Source organism: Ipomoea nil, unplaced genomic scaffold, assembly GCF_001879475.1.
Source record: "Ipomoea nil cultivar Tokyo-kokei standard unplaced genomic scaffold, Asagao_1.1 scaffold0542, whole genome shotgun sequence".
In the NCBI taxonomy this organism is placed as follows: domain Eukaryota; kingdom Viridiplantae; phylum Streptophyta; class Magnoliopsida; order Solanales; family Convolvulaceae; genus Ipomoea; species Ipomoea nil.
The window spans coordinates 291565-306341 of record NW_017616970.1 but is presented as its reverse complement, the minus strand read 5'-3'; the positions used below and the strand labels follow the sequence as shown (position 1 = coordinate 306341).

The 14777-nt window shown below is 40.1% G+C and overlaps 1 protein-coding gene across 1 annotated transcript; it reads left to right on the top strand.

Annotated features, from left to right (window-relative positions):
• The first annotated feature begins 203 nt into the window (after positions 1 to 203).
• Positions 204 to 11710, top strand: LOC109174173 (protein FAR1-RELATED SEQUENCE 5-like). Its single transcript, XM_019323438.1, has 8 exons — positions 204 to 315; positions 3019 to 3183; positions 3344 to 3595; positions 3707 to 3851; positions 4166 to 4196; positions 4293 to 5036; positions 5171 to 5483; positions 11583 to 11710. The coding sequence occupies exons 1-8, from the start codon at positions 204 to 206 to the stop codon at positions 11708 to 11710; spliced, it is 1890 nt and encodes a 629-aa protein (XP_019178983.1).
• Positions 11711 to 14777: the final 3067 nt, after the last annotated feature.

Genomic DNA, 14777 nt, shown 5'->3' with positions numbered 1-14777 from the left:
TGATGTTCTCTAGCTCATTGTAGATCATTTTTACGTAATTCTTTGGGCAATGCTCGTTGATATTGATAGGACTCTATTGTTGTAATTGTAGTTGGACTCTTGTTATGTATTTTGTATGTATGTTATGTACCGGTCAATTGTGAATGATATTCCAGAAATACAGTTCTTATCTAGTATCGGAGTCAATTTCTCTCATGGCGACAATGTCCCCAGATATGCAGTACAGTTCTGTTGGAGTCTCTTCTGAGCAGATTGTCACCGAGGCCCACATCCCAGTTCCTGCAGTGGTTAACAACTCTTTGTCGAACGCTCACTGTTTTGTTTCAATCAAGCTCACCACCTGCTACTAATAAGTGTCTATTTTGACTATTTGTATGTATATTTTACATCAAATTTCTATGGTTTTGTGTTAATTTGAAGTTAAGTGTGTGCTTATTTGAGTCATTTGTATCGTTTAGATAATTTGGAGACATTGATTGTAAAATAATGTAAATTGGAGTTCAAATGGGTGTGTTTTGAAGTGATATTGGTACAATTGTACAATTAAAGACATGCTTAAGTAACTAGTTTAAGCTTAAGATCGAAGGCAAAAAGGTTAAGTTAGAAGTACCACGACATGACTCATGGACCTAAAATAGCAAGGAATGGGAGAAAAACTAGTTTTATGGCTCTGCCACCCATGCCCCTAGTTGCAGCTGTAGGTAGCATACAAAGAGTTCGATTTCACGAACAAAGATTTGCCAAGCGATATAATGTTTCAATATTTTGGTCATATTTTAGTGTAGAAGTGTTCAAATTGAGTAATTCAAGTGAAATTAGAACGATATAATTCAAAGACCTACAACTTTCATGATGAAGACAACAAAGCCTAATTTGAATGTTAACAAAGTTAAAAATATCTTGATAGTCAGAATTTGCATTGAGAAAGAAAATGATAAAAGGAGACTTGAATGTTATGTGTCTGACAAAATGACTCAATTAGTATTGAGCTACCATGAAAGTGGTGTCCAAGGCTAGTTGGTTAGTCCAACGACTATGAAAAAGAACATCAACACCATTGTTGAATGTCTCATGACTCTTGCTAGGCCATTGCATGAACCAATCTTTAAGACATTTCATAGCATTTATGCAATGGTTGGCTTAGTCCAAATCCCTTTATTTTTGATTGTTACTTCTATTGCTTCGTTGTTTGTTATTTAGTTGTTTCTATGCTATCCCTATGCCAATTTGTGAAAACTAACTTCTAATTGTTTAATATATTTTATGCTTAACTTGCACACAATTAACTTCTCTTTTGATTCACTCCTTAAAAACGATATCGAGTATAAAGATATCATTCTACACAAATCTTACAACGAAAACTACTCTATATACACCAATGTCCAGATTGACTCCTTATTATGGCTCTTTTCATTTTAGATATGAGCTTCGAATCAGTGCTAAGGTTTATGGCGGTTTAAAAACCATGCAATAAATTAAATACCTATAAGTTAATCCATCATATGCAACATTAAAATTTTGTGTGACTATGGCATTTATAAAATTTTCAGAAAATTGACTAGGTAATCACCGAACAAAATTTTCATTCCTATAATTGATGGTGTTCCTTAAAATCTTTGAGATGATAGTTGGGATACGTATTTATCCTTATATTAGTTCTACATGCATATTGCATGACTGATTTAATGTCCAATGTATATCAATACAAGATTATATAGGAAAAGTTCATTATAATTGGCATTAAAATTAATGTTTAATATGCACTTTTCTAAAATAATTATCTAAATACTTGTTGTAGTTGACATGATATTAGGTAGTAGATACTACTTTTGGTTGGAATTACTCTAAGTTTTACTAATTCGCTTTTGGATAGATTTGTCATTGTCTTCGTCTTTATTGATTGCCTGCTTCTTTTTTGTTTGTTATGCCTTCCAGTTTTTAGATCGTAGGTGTTATATATATGTATATATATATATGTATATATATATGTATATATATATATGTATATATATATATATATATATATATATATATATATATATATATATATATATATAGGGAAGGGCTCGCGTGCATTTACTCCTTCCTGTAAAAAATGAGGTTGAATCTAAGCCTTACGTAGCTCTTGATCCAACGGAGAAGATTCACAGCAAAATATAAACGCGAATCACTCATTAAGGGCGTTTTTGTCCTTTTGATCATATTAAAAACAAATTTAAAATTTCTGATCTTCTTCTTCTTTGCGCGTTTTCAAAATTCCCCATTGATTCCTAATCTTTGATATTTCCTAAGCTCAGTCGATTTTTCGATCTCTATGAAATTGGCAAGAAAATCTATTCTCTTCATCGTTCAATAGCTTGTTCATCAAAAGAAACCCTAAAGTGAGCAACAACGTCAACTGATCAAGAATGGAAGAATTCGATCAAGGTATTATCCAAATTTTATCGCTAATTTCGAATTAATTTTAGCTGCTCTTATATTGGCCTCTTTCTCGTCTTAATTACACGCACAGTAAACACTACATGCATGCAACTTAACAACTGAAATAATGACCGATCTTAATTATTCCGAGCCTAAAGACTTACGCACGTAAATGATTATGTAGCCGCATGTTAAGTTTTACAAATGCGCATATTACTGTTTTCACTGACGCGCGTTAATTACACACGTAAAATTTTAAACAACACTTGAGCATGTTATCTGTTCAACACACGCACGTTCAGTGCTTTCCTGACGCATGTTACTGTTTACACTGACCCATGCTAATGGACTCACTGAAGCACGTTAACTAATGACCATAAGTTTTAAAAAACACGTATGCATGTTAACTGCTCAACATACACACATTAACTATTTCCCTGTCGCACGTTAAGTACTCACTTGCCGCACATAATTTTGAAATTCATAAACCTGATAGATTTGTAATAAACTGATTAAATTAACGCATATTAAGTATTCACAATACGCACGTAGAGGCTTACAACAACGCAATAATAACTTTATGCTTATATGTTACAGTTCCCAGTGACTTGCAATCTCTAAACAACCCCAGTTTGAGTCCCAGCAGCAGCAACAATGGTTATACCTTGACCATATCTCCTGGAATGACACAGTATTGGACTCCGCACTGTGAAGATGAAATCAAACCAGTGGCTGACATGACTTTTAAAACATTGGATGCTGGTATTGAATTCTACAATAATTATGCTGCCAAAGTTGGGTTTGACACGAGGTCCAGTCCTTAAAGCACGTGACGGGACGAAAACTCTAAAGCAAATCGTTTGCAATAGAGAAAGATTTAAGAATACGGGTGCTCAACATTGTCACTCAAAATCAAATGCAGATGCGGGGGAAGGTCCTTCCCATCCAAAGCGGCAGAGGGTTTCAAACAGAACTGGTTGCAGAGCTAGGATTATTTTTAAGTACATTGGAGTAGTTGGGTACCAAGTTAAGACATTTATTGAAAAACATAATCATAACATGTCTTCAGTTCTTGCAAGGCAGTTCTTAAAGGGAAATAGAAACATCTCTATTGTTCACCAGAAGTTTATACTAGATTGTGGTAAAGCAAATATTGGAGCATCAAAATCACACGGTTTATATAGGGGCAACTATAGTTGACTTTAAAAATGTCAGAAGGGATCTCAAAGCATACATATTGGGTGCTGATGCACAAATACTCACGCATAATCTTGTTATAAAAAAGAGATGTGCCCTGCATTTGCTTTTCACTACGAAGTTGATGAAGATAAGCAAATGAGTAGATTATTTTGGGCAGATCCAATGTCAAAAAAGAATTTTGCTGCATTTGGAGATGTTGTCTCTTTTGATGCTACATATTCAACCAACAGGTATTATTCTATTCACATTCTTGTGTGCGTTTCATTAATTAATTCACATTAAACATTGCCTGATAAGTTCAGTCACGTTAAGATTTAGACATGTTCACTGTTTACTTGAAAAGAATTATAATATAAATAAGTGCACATTGGCGCTTTATACCATGCATCTTAAACACTAATGTCACGCATATTAATGTGAAACATCCAGAGTTAGTCTTCAAGTACATATGTGTGCGAATTTAAAACTTAATGTGCGTTACTTCAATGCTATAAGTGCGCCAGTTTCACACCTGTATACTGTGATGTCACTTTTTGTCTTGTAGGTACAATATGGCTTTTACACCCTTCACCGAAGTTGATAACCATAAAAAATGTATAACATTTGGCGCTGGACTATTGTTGAAAGAAGACATTGAGTCTTATGTTTGGCTCTTTGAAAAATTTAAAAAGGCAATGGGTATGGAAACAAGAATAATTGTCACTGATCAAGATCCAGCTATGAAAGTGGCAATTCCAAGAGTTTTCAAGCAAGCCAGGCATCGTTATTGCATGTGGCACATTATGTGTAAAGTTGGGGAAAAGGTTGGTCCTATGTTGAACAAGAATGAAGAGTTCAAGAACACACTGAACTCAATTGTTTGGACATCATCTTTGGAACCTACTGATTTTGAGAAACAGTGGAGAGAGCTCATGGAAATGTACAACTTAGTCAAAAACAATTGTTTTACAACTATGTTTGAGGCAAGAAACCATTGGATCCCAGCCTATTTTAGAGATGTTTTTATGGGGGGTCTACTCAGGACAACGTCTCGTTCCGAAAGTGAGAACTACACGTACAACCGTTTTACTGGCCCACAGTCTAGCCTAGTTGAATTCATGATGAACTTTGACAGTGCTCTTAAATCACAACGTAACACTAATGCAAAGCTCAACAGTGACAATGAAGGCAACAATCCAGATATGAAGACGCCTTTGGGGATCGAAAAACATGCTTCAATTGTCTACACCATTACTGTTTTCTATCAAGTTCAGGAAGAAATATGTGCCTCCTGTTTCAAATGTATGGTGTTGAGTGTTAGAGAAGATGGTGGAATGTTACACTATGATATTATGGATGGAAAGAATAAAATATTTAGTGTGGTGCACAATGTAAATGACCATGAGGCCACATGCAGTTGCAAGATGTTTGAGATGGTTGGACTGTTGTGTACACACATATTTTTGGTCTTTAGAGACCTTGAAAAGATACCTCTGAAGTATGTGGTTAATTGGTGGACTAAGGATGCATCTTTAAAGGCTACATAATAGATGGTGTCATTTATGATCAGAATGGACCAAAGGATGCGAAGAAGATGTTGCTGAACAAACTGTGGGCAGATGTACACTGTTGTATTGATCTAGCAGGTTCAAACATGGAGCAATTGGCTGCATTTTTGCAAGTGATTAATGAACAAAAACAGCTGCTAATGTCAGGAAAGCAAAAGTTATCCCCTCAGCACAGCAGGAAGACTGTTATAGAATCTTTTTGTGGATCAACAGAGATTTCAGAGATCAATATACTTCCACCGAAATATGCAAAGAACAAGGGCAGTGGCAAACATATCAAAAGCATCAAGGAGTTGGCAATGGAAAAAGAAAAGGGCAAGAGGTGCAATTTTTGTGGTGTTAGAGGAGATCAACATGACACCAGGACTTGCCCACTTAACCCCAAAAATAAGGACAAACAAAAGGTAAGAAAAAGGCATAGCAGTCTATTTTTACAACGCCTTTACAGTTGAGAATGAAAATCAATAGAGAATATGTAACACAAATACTTAGTTACCTCATTTTATAATGCTTTTACAGTTGAGATACTTGATTTTAATGTTCAGCAATTACTAATTTTGTTTTTATCACTGATTTCTGTCTAACAATCACTGCTAATAGTTTAAACTGCGTGTCATTAATTCTTGACTTGCGTACAATTAAGTCTTAATGTGCGTTAGTTATACTATTGCACAATGACTTGACAAAAGTGAACAATTTTTTTTTTTTTTTTAACAAATGCCAAAGGCTTAACATGAGTTGATTACACATTTTACGTGAGCTACATTAACGCTTAATATGCCTAGTTGGAAACAGAATGTGCGTTGATTTATGTATAAAAACTTTGGTCCGTGGTAAAATGCAAACAGGCTTGACATGCGTTGGTTAACATTTAACTTGCGCGACATTAAGGCTTAATATGAGAAACCTGGACAAAGAAAATACTCTGCCGTTCTCCAGATTAAGAAAAGAATATATTTAACGTGCGCTACATTCAGGATTAATATGCGTAACACTTAAACAGAATGTGCTTTTTTTTTTTTTTTTATGTATAAAAACTTTGGTCCGTCGTGAATGCCAACTGCTTAACCTGCGTTGATTAACATTTAACTTGCGCGACGTTAGAGCTTAATAATCATAATTTGGACAAAGACCATACTCTGCCATTCATTATTGAACAAAAAAAAAAAAAAATAAATTCAAGTCTTTAAAGGGGATTCAATCCTGAGCAGAATCAATATGTTCAAAAACTTCTACCAATTCACCAATGAGCTCATCCATTACCCTCATTATATAAACAATATTAAACACTTTGAAAATCAAAAACAATTCTTGAAAATAAAAAGAAAAAAAAAAGAAAAAAAGAAATAATTAAAATGCAATACATATGCTTAATATGCGTAATACGGCAACAAAATGTGTGTTGGTTTATGTATTAAAACTTTGGTCCGTTGCAAATACCAAAAAGCTTAATATGCGCAATACAGTAACAGAATGTGGAATAGAAATACGTTAATCTGGGTGTTTTTTTTTGTGCACATTGTAATGTGCGTAGAATATGGTCTTAATGTGCATTTTTTAATAGCTTATATTTCCTTCAAAAAATTCTTAATGTTCTTGGATTTTTGTATTAAATTATCATGTAACACGAAACTTTTAAAATCCCAAATTACATAACGTGCATTGATTTTAGGCTCATGGTGCGCAGATTTGCTTGTTTATTTAATCATTATCAAAAAAACAAAACAAAAATGAATAAAATGCAAAAATATTTATTATTTATATTGCAATAATTTACACTTTGAACTGCTACTACTACAACTATAATAATAATAATAACAACAACAACAATAATAATAAAGGAACATCCCACTAATTATCTGAAACAAACATCGACCAACAAACCTAATGAAGCGCAGATGAGAGCTTATTTTAATAACAAAAAAAAAGATAAAAAAACCTAGCCAAACGACAGGATCTGTCTATACCGTTTGGAGATATTTCTTTTGGTTAAGCCTGCATTAAGGTACCAAAAGATATATCTCCAAAAGGAGTAGAGGATCCTGCCGTATGTCTGGGCTAAAACGACACATTCTAAACCTGAAAAGATCCAGGTCATATGAATCTAAAATCTAACTGATCCAGATGTATTGGACTGCCCCACATGTTATATTCAACTTACAAACAAACACATCTGGTTGATCTCTAAGTTGAATATAACATATGGGGCAGTCCAATACATCTGGATCAGTTAGCGTTTAGATCCACATAATAAGATCTTTTCAGGCTTAAAATGTGCTATTTTAGTTGAAAACAACGAGATCCACCTACGGCTTTTAGCAGAGCTCTACTTAAAGGATCATGCATATGAGTAAAGTGTGGGACCGCGTGAAGCTTTCATTCAACTAACTTATGTACACATGCACACAACACATACAATTAACCATTTTCATTCATTTACTTCGTTGTTTCCTTTATTATTATTATTATTATTATTATTATTATTATTATTGTTGTTGTTGTTGTTGTTGTTGTTGTTGTTGTTGTTGTTGTTGTTGTTGTTGTTGTTGTTGTTGTTGTTGTTATTATTATTATTATTATTATTATTATTATTATCGTCATCATCAGACCAGTCACAAATTGATATACTTTCATGAGACATTGACCTCGCGAAATCTCAAGAAAGTGGAGGACTGGATGATGGATAATATACTGGGTCTGGGCCATGGGGACCGGCCCATGAAGGCAACTGGATCAAGGAAGCCCAATAAAGATATATGATAAGGAGAAACCCAAGAGTTCATCAAAGATTGGGCCTGTTATTCCTATTATAATTAGAATTTGACTGCTTAGTTCTAGTATAATAGGATTTGGTCTCAATATATGAGGCAGTCTAGAATTCTTATTCCTTGTAGGGCTCTAGGCCCAAAATATGTATAAATGGACCCCGCACATAGAGGAGAAGGGACAACTTCCAGATATTCACAAGCAATATTCATTAATACAAAGTTCCTATATTTTCTCAATATATTTTTCCTATATTCTCGTTATTCTAAACGGTAGTGTTGACTTGACTGCCCAAAAGTCATAAAACCAACATTGGCACCGTCTGTGGGGATCGATACGAAAAGTTATCGTTCGTTCCTCAAACCCTGAAAGCATGGTAACTACACGACGAAATACTCGAACTGACCAACCAGTCGCTAGACCAGTCAGAGATTTGAGAGAAACCCTCAGTCGCCCCCCCCCTCGCAAGTATCGAACAATCAGCATATTCCCCTGGAGAGGGAGGATGAACGGGGAGGTCCCAGAGAAGAGGAGGAGGTCCGTTCGAACACACGCCCACCGGTCATTGGTGTCCCACGGACCCAGCCAGTGGAACTCACCCTCGAGATAGTAGAGGCTGCCGCACGCTACTTAGGGGCCCTACATCATGGCCAGATCGAAAGGGCAGGATCCCCAGAACCCTCCCGGGTAAACAACACCACCTAGATCGCCGGCGACCGACTGCCCAACTCGAACTTACCGCCTGAAAGAACACAGAGATCGGCTCCACCCCAGGGACCCCGTCGTGCAGTCTCCATCCTTGACCGCATAGGGCCCCTGAATCAACAGACAACCGTTCCACAGCCAGAACTCAGAAACCCCCCGGTAGATAGCCCACAACAAAGAGTCAGGCTCAATCCCCAACGATAGGTGGAGGTCATCCAGGCAACCGGTTCTCACATGGAGGGGCAAGGGAAGGAGACCCCGATCGAAGAAGAATTCTACAAGACATGGTGGAGGGTAGCGGAGAGACTCCAGAACTTGGTCGGGGCAACCGTGTGACACCCCGAAATCCGAATTCAATTAAGGGATTAATTAAGTAATTAATCCTATTTCAATTTGTAATTTAATTCCTTAAATTCTTGAAATTCAATTGTCGAGGACTAGTAATTGACTAGTCAACCCCAAAGTCAAAGTTGTACCTTGAGCTTTGTAAGGAGTTCCCTTGTTTCCTTACACCTCTTCATGTTAGTAAGGGTATTCTTGACCTTTCACCTTGTGTTAGTATTGTAAGCTAACCTAGTAAGAACGCCCTCATTTCTCTCCTTACACTTTCCAAAATTCTAGCTCCACCTTCTCTCTAAAAAGGTAGATAGCTTTTCTTCCAAGTCAAGATTGAAGCCTTGCCAAAACTTCAAGAGTTGTCTTCAAGATTCTACCTTTCATACATTTGGGCATCTAGGAGGGTAAGATCCATGTTCATCTTGTGTTTTTAGTATTTTCTTAGGTGTCTTTTCTAAAAGTTAGAATCTTTATGATCTTTTGCTGTGTTCTTGAAGTGGGTTTGGAAGGTGAGCTTTGATAGGAGCTTGGTGAGGTGTTAAGTGAAGGTTTTTGTCTACAAGAGGTAATCCATGCTCTACAAAATCTATTTTGCTTACCTATATGAATATTTCTTAGATTCTACATGTGATTTTGCTATGAAATGTGAGTGTTTATGCATTGTCTTGTGAAAATGCATATCTAGAGCTTGTTATCAGGGTTCATGTATGCCATTGCTTGGCTATTCCTTTGATTCAAGTCATTTTGTTGTATTTGGTGAGATTTGGCATGTTTTGGACTTGAATTTGAGTTTGGAGATGAAAATCCCCGAAGGGATTTATTTTGGTACAGGTGTGTACCCGCGGGCGGAACGGCAGGTAGGAGGTCCACCCGTCGCCCGCCCGCGGGGTACAGGTTGCTTGTGGGTTATGTACCCGCGGGCGGAACCATGGGTAGGGGTCTACCCGTGGGTCCACCCGCGAGGTAAAATATATGGATGTTGGGGGATTTGTTCCCCGTGATTCTTTTGACTCGGTATTTGGTCTTTTGACTTCCCGATGTTCTTTTGTGGAACTATTTGAGTGTCTTCTTGATGTTTCGTATGTCTATAACTATATGGTAGGAATCCATGTAGGTCTTGGTGTCTTGAATCGTGCTAAGTGTTCAACATTGTGTTTCGTTGAACCGTGATGAGTCTTGTGTGTTCTTCGGAACTACGTTTGGTTTACCCGTTTGTTAAGCATGCCACTTCGGTGTTTAAATGCTAGCGTGTGTGTTGTTTGTACCTTCTTAATGGTTGATGATAACTTGTGTTATTCATCGTTGTTGTTGGACTGTGATCCATTCCTTGATTGAGTATGGTTTCATATCTTTATTGTGATCCGTTGATTGATTCCTGTTGTGGTGTGATGTGTGTGTGGCTTTACCTGGATTGCAAGATTAGTGGTATGGGACACTAGTCACCAAGGTATTGCAGTGGTCCTCGTGGTGGCCATGACGTGATTATGGAGTTGTGACCTTTGTGTAAGATTCACGTGTTTATGGGAGAGGCATGTGTTGCCGTGTGTGTGATCGGTACCCTCGTGTACTATGAAATCGGTGGTTCTGTTGGAAATCTGTTGGAGAGGGGACGACGGTCCTCGGAGGGAAAAGGTTGGACTTGGTGTACAGGGGTCCTTGAGACTTCTTGTGAGTCGTTGTCGTTCTTTGTAGTCTTGGGATGTGTTCCCGTGTTCTTGTTGAGAGTGTTGAGTCTTGTGTTGACTATTACTCTTGGTGTTGGACTTATATATATATATATATATATATATATATATATATATATATATATATATATATATATTCCGTTTCGAAAATGGCTTTACAAACTTATATCTTATCTATGTATGATATTTCACATGTATTGGTGGGTTACCAGCATTATTCGCTGACCGGGCGTCGTCCCATGTTTTATATGCTTCTTTCAGCTGATGCTTAGACGAGTGCGCGGTTTAGTGCCAGCTAGTATAGCTCCCCTCTTATGTTTTGTGGCCTGTGAGCCAATCTAGACCTAGTACTTTGTTTAGATGGTTGTAGATTTTAAACAATGCAGATTTAGCCTGTGCGTTCACCCTTGGGTGAGCGTGGCATAGCACCCCGTTTCCTTTCTTTTATATATTTCCTCTTTCAGTCTTCCGCTGTGTTTGATGTTTTGGTTTAAGATATCTGCATGTTTTAAGGCTTTAAATAGCATGGTTTTAGGGGGTGTTACAAACCGAGATCGAGAGATGGCAGAACTCGCCAGGGAGGTGAGAGACCTCTAAAGGATGGTCGAGGGTAGGGGAGATCGACCAACCGCTCGATCTCTGTTGTCTGCCAGTCCATTCTCTATGAAAATCCAAGAATATCGCGCGCCAAGAGACTTCAAGTGTCCGACAATGCCTACTTACGATGGAACGGGGGACCCCAGCGATCACTTAGTCGGCTTCTAGGCAAAGATGATGGTAATAGGGGCGAAGGACCCCATGTACTGTCGCGCCTTTTTCTCAACCCTGGGCGGGGCAGCGCAGCGCTGGTTCCTATCTCTACCACCAGGGTCCATTGACCGCTTCGAAACCCTAGTCGAATAATTCCTAAACTACTTTGCAGGAAGCATGAAAGCAAAGAAGCACTTCATGGCCCTGACTGCCATACAACAAGGAGAAACTGAGACACTAAAAGAGTTCTTAAAAAGATGGCAGAAGGAAGTACAGGCTGTGGAAGATCTAGATGATTGAACGGCCCTTACTTTATTCATGGAAGCCCTCCGGTCAGGGGATCTGTTCACTAGTTTGCGAAGGGCCCGACACGTATGCACAGGCCATCCAGAGGGCCAACATCTATGCGGAAACAGAAGAGGCTTTGCGACAAAAAATAAGGCGAGAAGCGAAACGACCCCGTGACAAGACGAGAACGCGTTCGTTGGACCGAAGAGTGATCTAACGTCATTCGGGGGCCACTTCCCCCTCGACACAGAACAGTCCCCGCCCTCGGGGCGAGGCACATGCACGAAGTCCAACCACCCCGACCTATAGAGAACCTACCGCCACTACCCACAAAGGCGGAGGAACAGCTGGCCGCGGGAAGAGCCAGATACTGCCGATATCACAGGTCCACAGGACATTCTACCGAAGAATGTACTACCCTACAAAAAGAAATCGAGGAGCTTATCCAGAAAAGACATTCAACTGCTCGCCCCAACCAATGGCGAAAACTTCCATGGGCACCAGCCCGGGACCCTCACGTCGAACTTAAGGATAGGCCCTAACAGAAAGCACCCAACCAAGAAAAGGGGAATCCAGAAGAGCAAGACGATCGAAACTGGAAACACAAGCGTGTGATCCACATGATTTGTGGCGGGCCTGCGATTGGAGACAGCTCTCGCGAAAGAAAACGTTGGGCTAGACAATTATATGTAGGCGTAGTGAAACATAGACCCCCCATCAAGAAAGGCCAGAGGGACATCATCACCTTCTTTGATGAAGACCTCCCGAACGACCCAACACCACACCGCGATGCGCTCGTCATCACCGTGGACATCAACGGGACCACCGTCCGGAGAGTATTTGTAGACACTGGCAGCAGTGTTAATGTCATGTACCTTGAGACATTTAACAAACTGGGACTGTCCAGAGAACAACTGCACCTGGTGCGAACGCCACTTGCTGGGTTCACCGGAGATAGCGTAGAGGCTGAGGGGTGCCTCACCTTGCCCATGGAAATAGGAGAATACCCAAGGGTCCGATCCCTAGACATGGAGTTCGTGGTTGTTAACATCAATTCTGCGCACAAAATAATTCTAGGACGTCCGGGTTTAGAGGACCTGGGGGCTGTGGTGTCGCTCGAGCATCTGTGCTTAAAATTCCGAACACCCGAAGGAGTGGGGATCGCTAAATGCGATCGCCATGTGGCCCGGTCATGCTACCTCCTCTCTTGCCGGCAAATTGGGAGACACGACCTGCAGGTCCAAACTATCACCGAGAAAACCAAAGGAGAGGAGACTATGGAAAGGCCGGAACCCGTAGCCGATTTAGAAGAAGTAGCTTTGGAGAACTCCAGACTAGATAGAACGATCAAGATAGGCAAAGGGTTAACAAAAGAGGTCCGCTTGAGCATCTTACAGACACTGAAAGAGTACAAAATCCTATTCGCTTGGGGACCCGAAGACATGCCCGGAATTGACCGGTTGGTCATCACCAACCACTTATCCGTCAATTCGGCCACCCGACCAGTCATGCAAAGGAAGAGGCACCTAGCGGCAGACCGAAGAGAATTCGTAAAAAAAGAAGTTTCCACCCTACTAGAGATCGATCACCTCAGAGAAGTCACCTATCCCACTTGGGTGGCAAATGTTGTGCTAGTACCCAAGCCCCCATCATGGAGAATGTGTGTTGATTATACTGACCTCAACAAGGCGTGTCCTAAGGACCCTTTCCCCTTACCACGAATAGACCAACTGGTAAACCAAACTGCTGGTTGCGCACTACTTAGCTTCATGGACGCCTTTCGGGGCTACCACCAAATATTTATGGAAGAACATGACGAAGAAAAAACGGCATTCCTGACACCTGATGGAGTCTATTGCTATAAGGTGATGCCGTTCGGCCTGAAAAATGCGGGAGCAACATTTACAAGGATGGTCTCCAAAATATTTCACAGCTTGCTTGGGAAAAGCATGGAGGCCTATGTCGACGACCTGTTGGTAAAAAGCAAAGAAGCCCCCGAGCATTCTCGAGACCTTAGAGCATGCTTCCAACTCAAGGGAAGATACAAACTGAGATTGAATCCAAAGAAATGCGCATTCGCTCTTCGTGGGGGAAAATTCCTAGGATACATGGTTGCACAAAGAGGGATAGAACTAAACCCCGAGAAAATAAAAGCCATACTGGATATGCAACCGCCCACCAACCTACTGGAAATCCAAAAACTGACGGGACAACTGACTGCCCTTAGCCGTTTCCTCTCCAAATCAGCAGAGCGCTCTCTACCGTTCTTCGAAGTGATCAAAAGAAGAGAGGGGTTCGAATGGACCCCTGAATGTCAAGCATCGTTTGAGGAGTTAAAGAAATATCTGTTATCCCCACCCCTATTAGCCAAACCCAAAGAAGGTGAAACCTTATACCTTTACACGGCGGTATCGCAACAGGCAGTGAGCTCTGTTTTGGTGCCAGAAGAAGAGAAGCTGCAGCATCCAATATATTATATCAGCAAATTACTAAGAGGGGCAGAAACCCGATATACACCCTTAGAGAAGATGGTTTACTCTCTGATCACCATAGTACGGAAGTTAGTCCCATACTTCCAAGCCCACCTCGTAGAGGTGCTCACAAACCAACCACTCGCCGGCATCCTGAGGAGCCCAACTTCCTCCGGTCGAATGGTGAAATGGGCTATGGAGTTGACCTAATATGGGATTGAGTACAAACCCCGACCCTCCATCAAGGCACAGGCCCTGGCAGATTTCATCGTGGAATGTACAGAAAGAGACCAAAGGGGGAGAACAAGTGATTTCAGCCAGAATACCTGGTGGGAAATGAGTGCAGACGGAGCAGCCAACACCAAACACTGTGGAGGGGGAATCATGCTAACCTCACCAGAAGGGTTCAAAGTATACTACGCCCTAGAATACCAGTTCAAAGCATCAAACAATGAGGCAGAATATGAAGCAGTGATTGGAGGCATACGACTTGCGACCGCCCTTGGAGCACGTAACCTTCGCATTTGAACAGACTCACGACTCGTTGTAGGACAAATCAAAGGCACCTTCGAGACCAGAGGGGAGAACTTTAGAATGTACAAGGATGT